At 38.6% G+C, this 17271-nt stretch overlaps 1 protein-coding gene, 1 long non-coding RNA gene and 1 pseudogene across 9 annotated transcripts in view; 1 reads left to right on the forward strand and 2 right to left on the reverse strand.

Moving 5' to 3' along the window:
* Positions 1 to 6607, forward strand: part of LOC138334748 (G2/M phase-specific E3 ubiquitin-protein ligase-like) — a 206865-nt gene extending 200258 nt beyond the window's left edge. For 5 of the 8 annotated variants that reach the window (XM_069283445.1, XM_069283451.1, XM_069283444.1 and 2 more), the window contains 5 exons: positions 592 to 908; positions 1372 to 1547; positions 3620 to 3798; positions 5026 to 5246; positions 5614 to 6607. In XM_069283445.1, the coding sequence (XP_069139546.1) occupies positions 592 to 908; positions 1372 to 1547; positions 3620 to 3798; positions 5026 to 5246; positions 5614 to 5858 (1138 nt within the window). In that variant the 3' untranslated portion in view covers positions 5859 to 6607. The remainder of the gene's footprint in view (positions 1 to 591; positions 909 to 1371; positions 1548 to 3619; positions 3799 to 5025; positions 5247 to 5613) is intronic. The other 3 variants (XM_069283446.1, XM_069283447.1, XM_069283449.1) reach the window with 3 other exon arrangements.
* A 4282-nt stretch (positions 6608 to 10889) lies between these two features.
* Positions 10890 to 14283, reverse strand: LOC138334396 (uncharacterized; annotated as a pseudogene).
* A 620-nt stretch (positions 14284 to 14903) lies between these two features.
* The window catches only part of LOC138334750 (uncharacterized), a 54943-nt gene continuing 52575 nt past the window's right edge, over positions 14904 to 17271 (reverse strand). The window contains exon 4 of the long non-coding RNA XR_011210157.1: positions 14904 to 15768. This is a non-coding gene — a long non-coding RNA (uncharacterized lncRNA). The remainder of the gene's footprint in view (positions 15769 to 17271) is intronic.

Below are 17271 nucleotides of genomic sequence, written 5' to 3' on the forward strand. Positions count from 1 at the left end.
ATTTTACGTAAAAAGTGTTTGAAATTAAAATTACCAACCTAAGAGTTTTATTCACCAATAGGTATGTGACCACTATATTATGAACAATTACTTCTAGAGCTAATAAGGTATATATAGTGTAGCGTAAATGTATCATTTAGGCTTTTTCCAATTGCCAAAGCGACATTTAAATTATTTAATTTCTCTGCAGTGCTTTCTCCTCATTGTATATTAATATGAGACTTTCTGGAGTTATCTCCCCATTTTACAGTAACGGATTTATTTACAGGCTATCCTCCTTAAGTGCACAGTAGTGCTAATGAATGTACTAGATATCTTATTAGAGAACACTTTAGGCACTGCTGCATGTCATGAAATGTTTTAGGGAATAACAATTATAAGGCAACATTTGAGGACATGATAACATTGGTTGAAAGTCCTTCTTTGAAAAAGCTCCACCTGAAAGAACTTACTAGCAGCTTCTGACTTCCCTACTTAAAAGTATAAATTTAGTCACGGAAATAGAAATAGTTGATAAAAACAAATCCTTAAAAATTGTATATTTTCTAATTGACTGCGCATTACTTTGTTCACTGAAACTTTTTTTTTCAGGATCCCAAATCTTTGTGAGGAATTGGTCACTCTTAAATCAAAGTTGCATGTAGCAGATGATGGCAACAAAATTACCAAATTCAACATTAACAGACATGACGTAATGGATGGAGCCAGGAGGGCCATAAACAGAAAATCTTTCTGTCCACGGAGAAAGATGTCAGTGAAGTTCACGGACGACATAGGAAGTCCTGAGGGGGCAGTAGATGAAGGAGGTCCAAAACGTGAACTTTTGAGATTACTGCTGAAAAATATTCAGTTTTCAAATATATTTGAAGGTCAAGAAACACATAGACTTTTAAGCCTTAATCCAAACGGTATGAAACATAATGATAACTTGCAGTAGTATGACCCAAGTGGTCGATCTTGAAGTGTAACCTAGTGGTGTACAAGAAAGAAAATGTCTCGTGTGGGTGTCCTTTTGTAATTGTCCTGTCAGTCTGTCTGTCTATCTGTATGTTCACAATTGGTTTCCGCCAATTATGTCACAAACTGTTTTAAAAGGCGAATTTAAAAAAAAAAAAAAAGGTACATTGCTGATGGTATTTATTTTAAAGCTAGTGCATTATCCATTTAAATTTGTTCTCCAAAATCTAGGATGGCCGTCGGAGCCACACTTCCAGTTCACCGTCCAAAGGGCCCTTTCTTAAGGACATTATTTTTAGTTACAAGCAATTATGTATAGTCTTGTTATCAAATTTAGTAGTATATACCGGTAGTTGTTCTCTATAGGACTTAGTTATGTATGATCCTACTGGAGATCTCTTGTTCTACTTTTAGCACTAAGCTCGGGAGCATATAAAGATGCTGGAACAATTATAGCCATGTCGATAGTCCATGGAGGACCAGCTCCAAAATTCTTCAACCAGTTGCTGTTTGACATGATGGTTGGACGAAAAGTGCATCCCACGCTGGAGGATGTTCAAGACATAGATATGAAGGGAAAGATAAAAAAGGTGATTTTGAAAATATGAATACATTAGGTAGCGAAGCTTTAAATATATTTAACCTAGGCATTCTGTCCGTCCGTCCTTCCGTCTGTTAACAATTCTTGTTATTGCTATTTCTCAGAAAGTGCTGAAGAGATCTTTCTCAAATTTCATATGTAGGTTTCCCTAGGGCCCTAGTTGTGCATATTGCATTTTGGGACCAATCGGTTAACAAGATAGCCGCCAGGCAGCCATCTTGGATTTTGATATTAAACGTTTGTTATCGATATTTTTTAGAAAGTGCTGAAGGGATCATTCTCAAATTTCATATGTAGGTTCCCTTGGGGCCCTATAGTTATGCATATTGCATTTTGGGACCAATCGGTCAACAAGATGGCCACCAGGCAGCCATCTTGGATTTTGATAGTTAAAATTTGTTACCGCTATTTCTCAGAAAGTATTGAAGTGATCGTCTCAAATTTCATGTGCAATTTCCCCTAGGGGTCTAGTTGTGCATATTGCATTTCGGGACCGATCAGTCAACAAGATGGCTGACAGGTAGCCATCTTGGATTTTGATTATTGAAGTTTGTTAGTTTTATATATCTTTAATAGAAAGTACAGAGGATTCCGCTTATTTGCATAGGTCATTTTCCAGAAGAAAATATGCAAATAACCGGAGTATTCGAATAGGTGGAGATGACATTTTGCACCTCCGTTTGACCCCACACATATGTATGTGAATAGGCAAATAGATATTGTTTCGTTTACTTGATAAATACGTAAATTATTTACACTTAAAACGAACCACAAGTAATTATTTTCGAAGTTGTAAATCGATTTTAATTGTTTAATAACAAAAAAATATTCCAATATTAGATTCTTGTTTACGTTAGATCGACACGTGAATATTTGAGAAACAGCTAAACGATCGATATCAAATGCAATTAGATTCTACTAAACAGGATTGGATTTGTGTCTACAATTCTAAACCTAAATAATAAACAAATTTACGTACATTTGCCTGGCAAAATGAACTTACGATCGTGATTAAACTTCAAAGTGCCGATCAACTAGTAGTGTTGCTTTTACACATGTGCATATGAATTCGAAAATGGTGGCAGGTGATGAAGCCATGCGTTCACTCGACCTAAATGTCTTTTGAGAATTCTCCCTGTATTGTTGATCTATACGGCGAATAGCTTGATAACATTTCAGAAATTAATGCATATTCAAGTAGCAATGAAACAATTAACGTAGCAAGTATCTTTTGTATCCTAAGCTTACATACTGTACGAAACTTGCGGTAGTCATTGCACGCCGACTTTGCATGCTTTTATGTCTCGTTCAACGAGACGCTTGATACGCACATGTCTGTCGTAGTCAACAAGAAGGTTGAACGAGACTACTCATGAATGGCGATTGTTGTAAGGAAGCATGGTTTCTCCAACCGATCGCGAACTAAGGTACGTTACGTTAATAAATAAACATATTTCAAAGTGCAAATGCTTTAATTAGATGTTTGAGTCAGTGAATATACTAAAGTTATGATCAACCGCTGCTGATGTAAATCGTAACAGCGTCGAATACCTTTGCAGATTCATGCATAAAATAACAAGCCATACGATAACGTTACTCTGTTACCAGGATGATTCCTAGTAAAAGCGAAGTATTTTGAAACATATATCGGCGAATTTCGCTAAAAATATATTGCAAAATTGAAAAATATTCCATTATATTTTTAGAATTTCCCAAATATTTTATTCAAATAACCGGAGGTCATGTAAAAGTCTATGCAAATACACAGAGTTGAAAAACAAAGATAAAGAAGGAAAAAATCGGGACCGCAGAATTTTATGCAAATAACCGAAATATTCAAATAACCGTTATTCGATTATGTGGAGTCCTCTGTACTGAAAAGATCATTCTCATATTTCATATGTAGTAATATGTTGTACCCAGTAGTAAAAGTTTGAAAAGCAGAGAAAAGATCCTCTTTCCATTGTCAGAAGTAGATCATTCTTGGGTGGGCGCCAAGATCCCTCTGGGATCTCTTGTTGCTACTTTTCTTGTCATTCAATGCTATTTCCATCTAACCAGCTGAAGGATTGTACAAACCTGGAGGATATTGACTTGAATCTGTCCAGTGCTGGATTATCCACGATAATGAACATCAGTGGGTCTGGGCGGCCAGTGAGGAATTTAGAGGACAGGGACTTTCTTGTTCAGGACCTGCTACATTTTGTGGTTGTGGGGAGAGTCACAGAAGCCCTTTCACAGTATGTTGTCCTAAATCTTATATATTGCATGTATGTTGCAGCCTTAAATTTACTATGGTTATCTACCTTGAGGGCCCTTGCTGACGAGTCAGTATTCTAGTTATGCAGAATCAAGTGCCTTTTTAAGGCCCTGTTGTATAGAAAACTGGCAAATATTAATAATTCTCTCATATCTACGGGTGTAAGACTGATTTATCCATGGAAGATGGCCTTGAAAAATGGAGTTTAACCCTTGAAAATAGCATAATACTGAAAGTTCCATCAATTTATTTTAAAACTTTTTTTACACTTTGATCAGCGTTACATTTTGGAAAATCTAAAGTTCTCAGATTTTGGTATTTGTCACTCAAGTTTAATAACAGCACAAATGCTTGGATGACGTACAGGGATTTAGATAGTGAAGAATAAAGGTTGTGCTATTAAGGCAAAAAATAAATAAAAACTTGATTCTCAGACCGTCCCTCATCTGTTTAGAGCCCTCTCATTTTTTATCCCCTCGCTACGGGGATATAGCAACGCAAATGAGGGCGTGTTCGTGTTTCCCAAAATGGTTGGTCAACGATAACCATTGAACTGTTCCATGGATCTTCGTCAAACTTTAATATTAAGCATGAAGGTCGTCCAAGGTCACTGTCAAGGTCAAACTTCAGACAAACATCTTTAAAATCATCTAATTAAAATTCATACTGTCTGTGTGGCCAATATAATATGCATGAGCAAGGCATCAGCTGCTGTCTCATTGGCCGGCTATAAAAAGTCTCTTCTCAGGACAACGTTGTACATCTTTATATGGATATGCCGTTACTATTCAAATATATACAACTATAGACGTCTAAAAATGGTCTTACGGCACTCTGGTGGGTCCATGATTATATATATATAATCTGTGACTAATTCTCAGATCCCTGTGGTCATAAACACTAAAGTATTTTCATAGGAAATTAGTTATATTTAATTAGAAAATGCGTTATAAATGTTAAATGGAGCAAGAATAATCGGTTAATCCTTATTTAGAGTAACATTTCAACAAATTACTCGGATAGATTGACTTTGGCTTTGTGAAAAAATAAAAGCACTGTCATCTGTTTTGTTGACAAATAGAATAATAATTTAAAAAAAAAACTCCCTCCCTTATCTCTTTTGAGAAACCTGGGCCTGAGAACAAAGTAATTAATTTTTATGACCGAAAGAGTTTATATTTCTGTTTATATTGAAACTTAATTTCAGGTTGACTTTGGGGTTAAAGACTCTTGGGCTCTATGACAGAATGAAGGAAAATCCAGCCGTTTTCGAGGAGGTGTTCCTCAATAACTCAAATGCTGAAATCGCAGCAGCTACGATGGAGGCCATTTTTGTTGACATCACCTTTTCTCTGGCCGGTAGTAACCGGAGAAAAACAGAGGAAAAGATAGTTGGGTTCTGGAGGGACTTCCTACTTGATATAGAAGGTAATCAGAGATTTTATTCTGGAATCCTGAGATTTCAAAAGCTATATTAAAGGTCAGTGTATCCCCTTGCAACAATTTTGCGAGGTGATATTACAACACAAATATTTCCATCTTTCTGTGTGTTGGAATTAACACTCCGTCACTGTTTTCTCTGTGCCATAAGTATCAATCTGCACTCATTTCAATTGAAAGATATTTTTCCTTTATATTCCATTGAAATTACTATAAAAAGATCAATTACTTGAATAAATAATTACTTTTGGGAAACAACATTCAAATGTTATGAAACTCGAGTTTGACAGGTTATTGTTTAATACATATATTTATTTATTTTTCTGTTGTGTAATATTAAGTTATTCCTTTTCAGAAAATAGTACTGAACTAGAACTAAATCTAAGTGAGGTGCTTGCTTTTACTACTGGGGCAGATAGTGTTCCTTTGTTGGGGTTTGACCCATCGCCATCGATTACATTTACGGAATGTGGACGTTTTCCAAGGGCCAACACATGTGCAATGGAAATTGCTCTACCGTTAAATGTGACACCCTTTGAGGAATTCAAAGAATCGATGATCTTTGGAATAAAAAACTCACCAGGATTTGGAAAAGCATGAGAGTGGATTTATCCTTGGCCTTTTCATGTCACAACCAGTACCCCAATGCAAACAAGGAGTATTTAAACTTCATTGACTCTTTGCGGTGTCCTTGTTTGATATGTTGACTAAGCATATGAACAACCATTTGTGATGATAAAAAGTAAAATATTTCTGTGAACAATATAGATAATTATTTTCGAAATTATTATTGCTGATAGCAATAGTTTTTTTGTGTTCACTTGGACTTTATTCTTTGAAAAACACTAGTCTTTTTTGATGCTCTCCCACTATTTAGCAGAATTCCACTGTTTATATTTGCCATGGCCGATATGTTTTGAATTATGCATGATGATAGCCTACAGTATGTAGATGTGCAATAGGGGTTTTAATGTTTTTTTGTTAGAACATTACATATGTCTTTGTAGCTATGACATTGTCAATATGCAGAAACACAGAATCATATTACTAAAAAAGCAATTAGTATACCAATTGATTAGGTTAGGTAAAATTTTAACTGTATTACCAAATCGTTCAAACATGTTTTAAATCAATACAGGTTCTTGCTTATACCGTGCATCCAATTGTGTACGGTACTTTCCAGGGACATAACTGTTTTTCGTACTTTTCAAACAGGAGGGAGGCTTGTTTTACGGGCAGCCATCTATTAATCGTTTTAGAATGTTTATTATACATTTTATGTTTTGATGATGTCACTAGTTTTTTAAGTTTTGAATACATATGATGTAAATAAATGACTTAAAAAATCATACTTTCAGTTTTTTCATGATTTAACACGTTCACTAGAATCAACATAAGATTCAGGTAATATGGCAGGGGAAAAAAGGGTCAGTCGACAAAACTTTAAAATAGGTTTTCTTATTTTTGAAATATTTGTTATTTAAATACCTGGGTAATATGTAGAAAGCCTTGATTTCTGTATGAACCCTGTATTTACAACACAGAAAAAATTTCTTTCAAATTCTGCAATTAAAATGTAAATAGGGTCAACAGGAAAATCTAGGGTTGGTCAGGTTACCTAAAACGAACCTAATTTTGTTTGGCCTAAACCAAGTAGCCACCTAGCGCTGCTGAGATTTGGATCCAATAGAAATGTATCTTTTTTTGATGGCAGTACGTATTAGATTTTAAACCAAATTTCACATGCCTGTTTGTTCATTGTTAATGTCTGAGACTGGACGTTATCGGCCGAAGGTCAATCATTTCAAAATTGTCCTGTGGGTTGATGGACCATGGTCCGAGGATGATGCCTATTGAAGGTCAAGGTCACAAGGTGAATCTTAAGCTTAAAAATTCAGCTTTTGACCTTGACCTTCAATAGGCATCATCCTTGGACCATGGTCCATCAACCCACCAGGTACTTGGATCCATTTGACGGTTCTGCTTTATGGAATATACACCATTTGGCATTGACCTTCGATTTATTTCCCCCATTTGAATGATCGGTATTAATAATATTAAAAGTGCCATTTTTCTTTCAGTATTTTTGTTCAGATGTGTTCTTGGTAGGTTCAAACATTGCCTCGTGATGTTATTTTTTTAAAACAAATTTGATTTCCTATTGTCCGAAAACCATACATGAACGTTTATATATAGACCCAGACTGCATTTTATACACCTCACTAAACACGATATATGTAAATTGGCTGGATGTGCACCCTAAAAAGTCCTTGGTATTTTTACTGTCTGTATAAATGTATATGTATTTCGGACAATTCCAGATGGATATGAAACAATTTTATTGACAGGCAAACTCTGGAGGTTCCATGAACACATTCACACAAAGATGAAACTGAAATACCTTTTTATTTTTATTGCACAATGAACAACATTTCTTTGGTAAATACTTCTTCAACATTTTTATTAGAATCAAGATCTTTATATAATTAAATGCATGTTCAGCTTTATGCAGCTAAAAGTGGTATGTGGATAGGCTACATTGGGATACACTCCCTTGCTGTAAAAGTCGTTTTCACAGATAAGTACTAGACATTTATTTCAGACAATTCCAGATGGATATGAAACATACCATTGGCAGGCATAGTTTAAACTTTACTAAAGCTACCAAGAACACATTTCTACAAAGTTGTGATGGCAAAATCTCTTTCAACCAATTTGCAATCAAAACTTTGTAGAAATGTGTTCTTGGTAAGAGAATTTGATAAACCTGACGTACACATGTACGTCATAAGAGACGACTAAGCTAAAAAAAAAAAATGTACTGATATGTTTCGGGTAACCCTTCCTACCCTATATTTTCTATTGGCATTTGCAAAACTGAATTCTTCAAAATTAGCCTCAATATTACATGTAATCCATACTGGACACCATATTCAAACGAATAATATTGAACATATTGGATAAATTTCTTCTTATGAAGTCAGAAGGTAATAATGGATGGAAAATTGGAAAACAAAATTAAAAAAACCAAGAGGCCCATGGGCCTTAACGGTCATCTGACTATTAGTACAATACAACATAGTCGTTTAAAGATTTTAGCCTATTTGACCTCTGCGACCTTGATTGAAGGTCAAGGTAATTCATTTGAACAAACTTGGTAGCCCTTCATCCCAGCATGCTACCAGCATGCCACATGCTCAATATCAGTACCCTGGGCCTTCTGGTTCTTGAGAAGACGTCATTTAAAGATTTTAGTCTATTTGCCGCCCTTGACCTTAAATGAAGATCAAGGTCATTCATTTGAATAAACTTGATAGCCCTTCATCCAAGCATGCTACATGCCCAATATCAGTACCCTGGGCCTTCTGGTTCTTAAGAAGAAGTCCTTTAAAGATTTTAGCCTATTTGACCCCTGTGACCTTGAATGAAGATCAAGGTCATTCATTTGAACAAACTTGGTAGCCCTTTATCCCAGCATGCCACAGGCCTAATATCAGGTCTCTAGGCCTCTTCGTTATTCACAAGAATTTGTTTAAATGATTTTAGCCTATTTGACCCCTGTGACCTTGAATGAAGGTCAAGGTCATTTATTTGAACAAACTTGGTAGCCCTTCATCCCAGCATCCTACAGGCCAAATATCAGTACCCTGGGCCTTCTGGTTCTTGAGAAAAAGTCATTTAAATATTTTAGCCTTTTTGACCCCCGTGACCTTGAATGAAGGTTAAGGTCATTCATTTGAACAAACTTGGTAGCCCTTCATCCAAGCATGTCACAGGCCCAATATCAGTACCCTGGGCCTTCTGGTTCTTGAGAAGAAGTCGTTTAAAGATTTTAGCCTATTTGACCCTCGTGACCTTGAATGAAGGTCAAGGTCATTTATTTGAACAAACTTGGTAGCCCTTCATCCCAGCATGCCACAGGCCTAATATCAGGTCTCTAGGCCTCTTAGTTATTCACAAGTTGTTTAAAGGATTTTAGCCTATTTGACCCCTGTGACCTTGAATGAAGGTCAAGGTCATTTATTTGAACAAACTTGGTAGCCCTTCATCCCAGCATCCTACAGGCCAAATATCAGTACCCTGGGCCTTCTGGTTCTTGAGAAGAAGTTGTTTAAATATTTTAGCCTTTTTGACCCTCGTGACCTTGAATGAAGGTCAAGGTCATTTATTTGAACAAACTTGGTAGCCCTTCATCCCAGCATGCCACAGGCATAATATCAGGTCTCTAGGCCTCTTAGTTATTCACAAGAAGTTGTTTAAAGGATTTTAGCCTATTTGACCCCTGTGACCTTGAATGAAGGTCAAGGTCATTTATTTGAACAAACTTGGTAGCCCTTCATCCCAGCATCCTACAGGCCAAATATCAGTACCCTGGGCCTTCTGGTTCTTGAGAAGAAGTTGTTTAAAGATTTTAGCCTTTTTGACCCTCGTGACCTTGAATGAAGGTCAAGGTCATTTATTTGAACAAACTTGGTAGCCCTTCATCCCAGCATGCCAAAGGCCTAATATCAGGTCTCTAGGCCTCTTAGTTATTCACAAGAAGTTGTTTAAAGGATTTTAGCCTATTTGACCCCTGTGACCTTGAATGAAGGTCAAGGTCATTTATTTGAACAAACTTGGTAGCCCTTCATCCCAGCATCCTACAGGCCAAATATCAGTACCCTGGGCCTTCTGGTTCTTGAGAAGAAGTTGTTTAAAGATTTTAGCCTTTTTGACCCTCGTGACCTTGAATGAAGGTCAAGGTCATTTATTTGAACAAACTAGGTAGCCCTTCATCCCAGCATGCCACAGGCCTAATATCAGGTCTCTAGGCCTCTTAGTTATTCACAAGAAGTTGTTTAAAGGATTTTAGCCTATTTGACCCCTGTGACCTTGAATGAAGGTCAAGGTCATTTATTTGAACAAACTTGGTAGCCCTTCATCCCAGCATCCTACAGGCCAAATATCAGTACCCTGGGCCTTCTGGTTCTTGAGAAGAATTTGTTTTAAAGATTTTAGCCTTTTTGACCCCTGTGACCTTGAATGAAGGTCAAGGTCATTTATTTGAACATACTTGGTAGCCCTTTATCCCAGCATCCTACAGGCTAAATATCAGTACCCTGGGCCTTCTGGTTCTTGAGAAGAAGTTGTTTAAAGATTTTAGCCTTTTTGACCCTCGTGACCTTGAATGAAGGTCAAGGTCATTTATTTGAACAAACTTGGTAGCCCTTCATCCCAGCATGCCACAGGCCTTATATCAGGTCTCTAGGCCTCTTAGTTATTCACAAGAAGTTGTTTAAAGGATTTTAGCCTATTTGACCCCTGTGACCTTGAATGAAGGTCAAGGTCATTTATTTGAACAAACTTGGTAGCCCTTCATCCCAGCATCCTACAGGGCAAATATCAGTACCCTGGGCCTTCTGGTTCTTGAGAAGAAGTTGTTTAAAGATTTTAGCCTTTTTGACCCCTGTGACCTTGAATGAAGGTCAAGGTCATTCATTTGAACAAACTTGGTAGCCCTCCATCCCAGCAACCTACAGGCCAAATATGAGTACCCTGGGCCTTCCGGTTATTGAGAAGAAGTCGTTTGAATAAAAAGTTTACGCAGGCGCACGGCGACGGCGCACGGCGCACGCGCACGACGACGGACGGTGCATGATGACAATAGGTCATCCTGACCCTTCGGGTCAGATGACCTAAAAAGTCCCTACCTACCTACCCACCCTATCCTTTCCCTGCCGTGTGACCTGAAACATACATATTTTTTTGCCTAACTACTGATCATTAATATTTTTAGAGGACCATGGTACATCATTTTACCAGATATGAGGAAGATTCTGTAGACAGTACTAGTTTTGTTGTTATTGTGTATACACAATTTTGTTACATTTTACGTACAAACATTACAGCTTCTTTGACCTTGACCTTTTCAGCTATGAACTTGACCTTTACGAGGCGTCATCCACAGACCAAGCTGCAATAGCCAACCAAGTATATAGATCAATATTGGAGGGTTGTTCTTTTATCGTGAAGAATCTTGGTAACATTTCAGCTTCTGTGACCTCGACCTGCGTCTCAAGTCTATTGAAATATACATCATGTGTTCTTCACACAGTTAAGAGAAAGTCCTGAACAATATTCCTTGCTAACAAATAAAATATTAATTCCAAAATCTTCACAGTTTGACAAGGGGTCATCACAGTGTTCCCTTAACATTGCAATAAGATGCTCCTTCTGCTCATCGGACTGAACCTGCAGGTCAATTTCAGGGATGTTAATCTCATTTGCATCATCTCCAGCAACATAAATTTCATCTGGATCTATTCCAAATGTCAGGATACTTTGAGAATTCAACACATCACTTACAGCTAAGCTGTTTTGTCTCTCGATGTCAATCATTCCATTCACCCATATTCTTTTAGGAGTCCATCCTCGTTCTGTTCTTAGTCCGTGGTGGTTATATGCTTCTGTAAATTCACATAGTCCAGCATTGATGCGCGGTAAATAAACAAATTGGAGGCAAAAAAATCTACCTCGTTGTTTACATCTAAAACAGAAATGCTCTCCATGTAATAGAAAAGGCTATAATAGGTTTGTACAATTCCATAATATACATCCCTCCATAACCTCTCTATTCTACTGTTGTGTACTGACCTGCCACCAATAAAACTACCCCTGTTGTTTCCTCTACTATTTTCCATGAACTGCTTAACAAGCACATTTTCGCTTCCATGATCTCCTCGAACCCTTGATGGGAGTCCATACTTGTCAGTAGCTTCTATAAACAAATTAAGCACATTATCCGCCCGATTATTTCCTGAACAGCACAAGAAAACTATTAATCTACTGAATCCATCGATTCCTCCATGGGTAACCATTCGCCAACGGATCAAGGCATGGTGGCCATCTATGTGCCAGAGGCTGTTTGGACCTGGTACACTATACTTCCTTCTCCGAGCCATCAATCCCCACCTCAGAACAGAGCTGGCAGGGTCCATCTCGCGCAGTATTTTCTGAACAAGCCTTTTCGGAACTGAAATTCCTTTTGCACGTAAATGTCCCTGCATCATTGATAAACCGCAATGTGGGTGATTTTGATAAATACTACACATTTCATTTGACAGGTCTTCATCACTAATATCTGTAAATCTTAACAAACCAATGTTCATTTCTTTTAGTTTCCTCCAAAGTGTTGTTCTGTCTATCATAAAGCATCTTGCTATATCTTTTTTTTTGAATCCAATTGAAAACAAGAGGCCCAGAGGGCCTGTATCGCTCACCTGGTTTGTAATGCCAAATAATTTTCTGAATACAGGTTCATTGTTTCTTTTCTGAAGGAATTTTAATATTAACCTCTAAATCCCCTATTGGGCCCCACCCCTCCTGCCCCCTGGGGGTCAGAGCCAAAATTTATACAAGTTCTGTTCCCCTTCCACAAAGGATGTTTCTGGCCAAATTTGGTTACAATCCATGCAGAACTCTATGAGAAGTAGCGATTTAAAGGATTTACCTCTATTTCCCCTATTGGGCCCCACCTCTCCTACCCCCAGGGGATCAGAGCCAAAATTTATACAAGTTCTGTTCCTCTTCCCCCAAGGATGTTTGTGGCCAAATTTGGTTACAATCCATGCAGAACTCTAGGACAAGTAGCGATTGATAGAATTTACCTCTATTTTCCCCTATTGGGCCCCCGCCCCTCCTGCCCCCTGAGGGTCAGAGCCAAAATTTATACAAGTTCTGTTCTCCTACCCCCAAGGATGTTTGTGGCCAAATTTAGTTACAATCCATACAAAACTCTAGGACAATTAAGTAGCAATTTATAGAATTTACCTATAATTCCCCTATTGGGCCCCGCCCCTCCTGCCCCGGGGACCAGAGCCAAAATTTATACAAACTCAGTTCTTATTCTCCCAAGGATATTTCTGGCCAAATTTGGTTACATTCCATGCAGAACTCTATGACTAGTAGCGATTTAAAGGATTTACCTCTATTTCCCCTATTGGGCCCCGCCCCTCCTGCCCCCGGGGGGTCAGAGCCAAAATTTATACAAGTTCTGTTCCCCTTCCCCCAAGGATGTTTATGGCCAAATTTGGTTACATTCCATTCAGAACTCTATGACAAGTAGCGATTTAAAGGATTTACCTCTATTTCCCCTATTGGGCCCCGCCCCTCCTGCCCCCGGGGGGTCAGAGCCAAAATTTATACAAGTTCTGTTCCCCTTCCCCCAAGGATGTTTGTGGCCAAATTTGGTTACAATCCATGCAGAACTCTATGACAAGTAGCGATTTAAAGGATTTACCTCTATTTCCCCTATTGGGCCCCGCCCCTCCTGCCCCCGGGGGGTCAGAGCCAAAATTTTTACAAGTTCTGTTCCCCTTCCCCCAAGGATGTTTGTGGCCAAATTTGGTTACAATCCATGTAGAACTCTATGACAAGTAGCGATTTAAAGGATTTACCTCTATTTCCCCTATTGGGCCCCGCATCTCCTGCCCCCGGGGGGTCAGAGCCAAAATTTATACAAGTTCTGTTCCCCTTCCCCCAAGGATGTTTGTGGCCAAATTTGGTTACAATCCATGTAGAACTCTATGACAAGTAGCGATTTAAAGGATTTACCTCTATTTCCCCTATTGGGCCCCGCCCCTCCTGCCCCCGGGGGGTCAGAGCCAAAATTTATACAAGTTCTGTTCCCCTTCCCCCAAGGATGTTTGTGGCCAAATTTGGTTACATTCCATTCAGAACTCTATGACTAGTAGCGATTTAAAGGATTTACCTCTATTTCCCCTATTGGGCCCCGCCCCTCCTGCCCCCGGGGGGTCAGAGCCAAAATTTATACAAGTTCTGTTCCCCTTCCCCCAAGGATGTTTGTGGCCAAATTTGGTTACAATCCATGCAGAACTCTATGACAAGTAGCGATTTATAGGATTTACCTCTATTTCCCCTATTGGGCCCCGCCCCTCCTGCCCCCGGGGGGTCAGAGCCAAAATTTATACAAGTTCTGTTCCCCTTCCCCCAAGGATGTTTGTGGCCAAATTTAGTTACAATCCATGCAGAACTCTATGACAAGTAGCGATTTATAGGATGTTACTTCTATTCCCCTAATTGGGCCCCGCCCCTCCTGCCCCCGGGGGGTCAGAGCCAAAATTTATACAAGTTCTGTTCCCCTTCCCCCAAGGATGTTTGTGGCCAAATTTGGTTACAATCCATGCAGAACTCTATGACAAGTAGCGATTTAAAGGATTTACCTCTATTTCCCCTATTGGGCCCCGCCCCTCCTGCCCCCGGGGGGGTCAGAGCCAAAATTTATACAAGTTCTGTTCCCCTTCCCCCAAGGATGTTTGTGGCAAAATTTAGTTACAATCCATGTAGAACTCTATGACTAGTAGCGATTTAAAGGATTTACCTCTATTTCCCCTATTGGGCCCCGCCCCTCCTGCCCCCGGGGGGTCAGAGCCAAAATTTATACAAGTTCTGTTCCCCTTCCCCCAAGGATGTTTGTGGCCAAATTTGGTTACATTCCATTCAGAACTCTATGACAAGTAGCGATTTAAAGGATTTACCTCTATTTCCCCTATTGGGCCCCGCCCCTCCTGCCCCCGGGGGGTCAGAGCCAAAATTTATACAAGTTCTGTTCCCCTTCCCCCAAGGATGTTTGTGGCCAAATTTGGTTACAATCCATGCAGAACTCTATGACAAGTAGCGATTTAAAGGATTTACCTCTATTTCCCCTATTGGGCCCCGCCCCTCCTGCCCCCGGGGGGTCAGAGCCAAAATTTATACAAGTTCTGTTCCCCCTCCCCCAAGGATGTTTGTGGCCAAATTTGGTTACAATCCATGCAGAACTCTATGACTAGTAGCGATTTAAAGGAAATATTGACGGACAGACGGACGGACGGACGGACGGACGGACGACGGACGACGGACGCCGCGCCATGACATAAGCTCACCGGCCCTTTGGGCCAGGTGAGCTAATAAAAAATGAGAATCTTTTCCATGTCAATTATAACAGATGGTCGACCGATTCCAGTGTTGGAAAGTTGTACACATGTAGCAATGGCTGTTGGTTCACTGGGTGTACCATGAACTACTCTTGAAGTATTCCATACCTGAGAAATTGTTTTGAATGAAGAATGTAGTATTTTAATGTTTTCCGATAATTCTTGATTAGCGTTTCTTTCCCTCAAATGGAAATTGATGTATTCCAAGGACTACAGAGCTGAATCCAGGTGTTCTTGACAATACTCCACATCACCTGGAGTAGGATTGTCTTTTTTGTCCTCACAATAATTCAAAAGATCAGACAAAGACGAAAAAAAATTCTCAAAATCAGATTGTTGTAGATTTTGATCTGAAGCCATGACATATTGAAATATACTCCTTTCTAGTAAATTGGTATTGGAGTTTCCCAAGTGATGTTACCAAGGGCGATAAATTGAGAGAGATACAGACTCAGAGTATGATGTAAACATGCCATCCTTGAGACAACGGGGTGCGCCATCGCCCGGTAACAAGGCAGTGTAATAACCACAGGCAACTGAAAAACAAAATAAAAAAATTAAGGCAGTGCAACGGTTGTAATCATGGGCAACTGAAAAAATCAAAACGAGATCCATACAGATCTACATACCCACTATCAATCCTTACAGTATTCACAAGTTGAAATCAAACTTCCAAGATGACCATAGGCAGCTGTATTGAATATCTAATTTAACCTAAAATGTTTCATCTGCGACAGCGTACTGTTGGTATGATTATAAATTTTAAATAAATTAAAAGCTAATTATTGATTATAAGAGTGGAGATAATTAACTCATATTTGATCATGTGTTCTAAACTGAACATATTACAAGTGAATCTAGTCTAAATTACATTTCAAGACACTTATATTGTTATAATGTACAACAAAATAATAAGCATTGTATTAAATTATAAATTAAATGCAGCATAATGAATTGGGCCAAAATTAAAATATTGTTTGTGTATGATTTACGAACAACCCGCTCAAAAGCTCCTACTCAAAGAATTTTTTGGCTCCTCTCAAATTACAATTTTTATTTTATTCAATTTTTCAAAAACCTTTGGGTTACCAATTACAATTGTAAATGATAATAATAGTTCTTGTGAAAATAAAGTAAGGTCACTTATGTTTTATAATTAAGGACTCTTCAACGAGGATAGAAGCCAAAAAGTGTAGCTCAGAAGCGCTGTTGTGCAAACGATTACATAATTGATAATTTGTACATTGTAAGTTGGTCTCAACCAATGATCCATGATTTTCCAGCTGATTCCGAATACTAAGCCAGAGGTTACATACAATTTGGAGTGTGATGTTTGCGTCCCTTGGAGTAAGCCATAAAACAGAGGTCTACCAAGCTTGATGATTAAAGGTACAGTAGTGGAGGTCTTGAAAATCAGTAAAAATCACAAACAGGGAAACTTTGTGCTGAGATCTAATGAACACGATGGGTAATATTAACATGTCATAGGCGGTAAGTCCTATATCAAAATGATCTTGATGAACTGCAGTTTCATTCTACCAGCATTGTTCTTTACGAAAATGTTTCGGATCGGAGTTATTATATGATAAACACTAATTATACTATACAGTTCAGTGTAAGCTAACTTTTACACCTAGTGCACAGTCAGGGCAAGAAATATCCCATGTCCGATGGCCCGAGACCAGTAAAATATGCTCCTGGGCAAGTGAAAATTGGTGTAAACTTGCCCGGTTTTAATGTTATTTTCCCTGTTTTGGGTAAAATTAGACTGAAATCTTAAATTCGGGCAAGTGGTTTTCAAAATAAGTTTCTTGCACTACTTTTGAACTAGGATTTTAAGGAGTGCACTACATTTAAATTACAGGTAAACTAGTAGTGCACTACATCCAGATAGGTGATTGACACCAAAATCTCCAAACAGGTATTGGGCAGTACCAATTGCTACCTGTGATTCTCACCTGTGGATGTCTGGTAGCTACAATGTACACTTGTATATGTAGTAATCTATAACTACTATTGCCCGAGACAAAACCAGCATT

This window comes from Argopecten irradians, chromosome 11 (assembly GCF_041381155.1).
Source record: "Argopecten irradians isolate NY chromosome 11, Ai_NY, whole genome shotgun sequence".
NCBI lineage: Eukaryota > Metazoa > Mollusca > Bivalvia > Pectinida > Pectinidae > Argopecten > Argopecten irradians.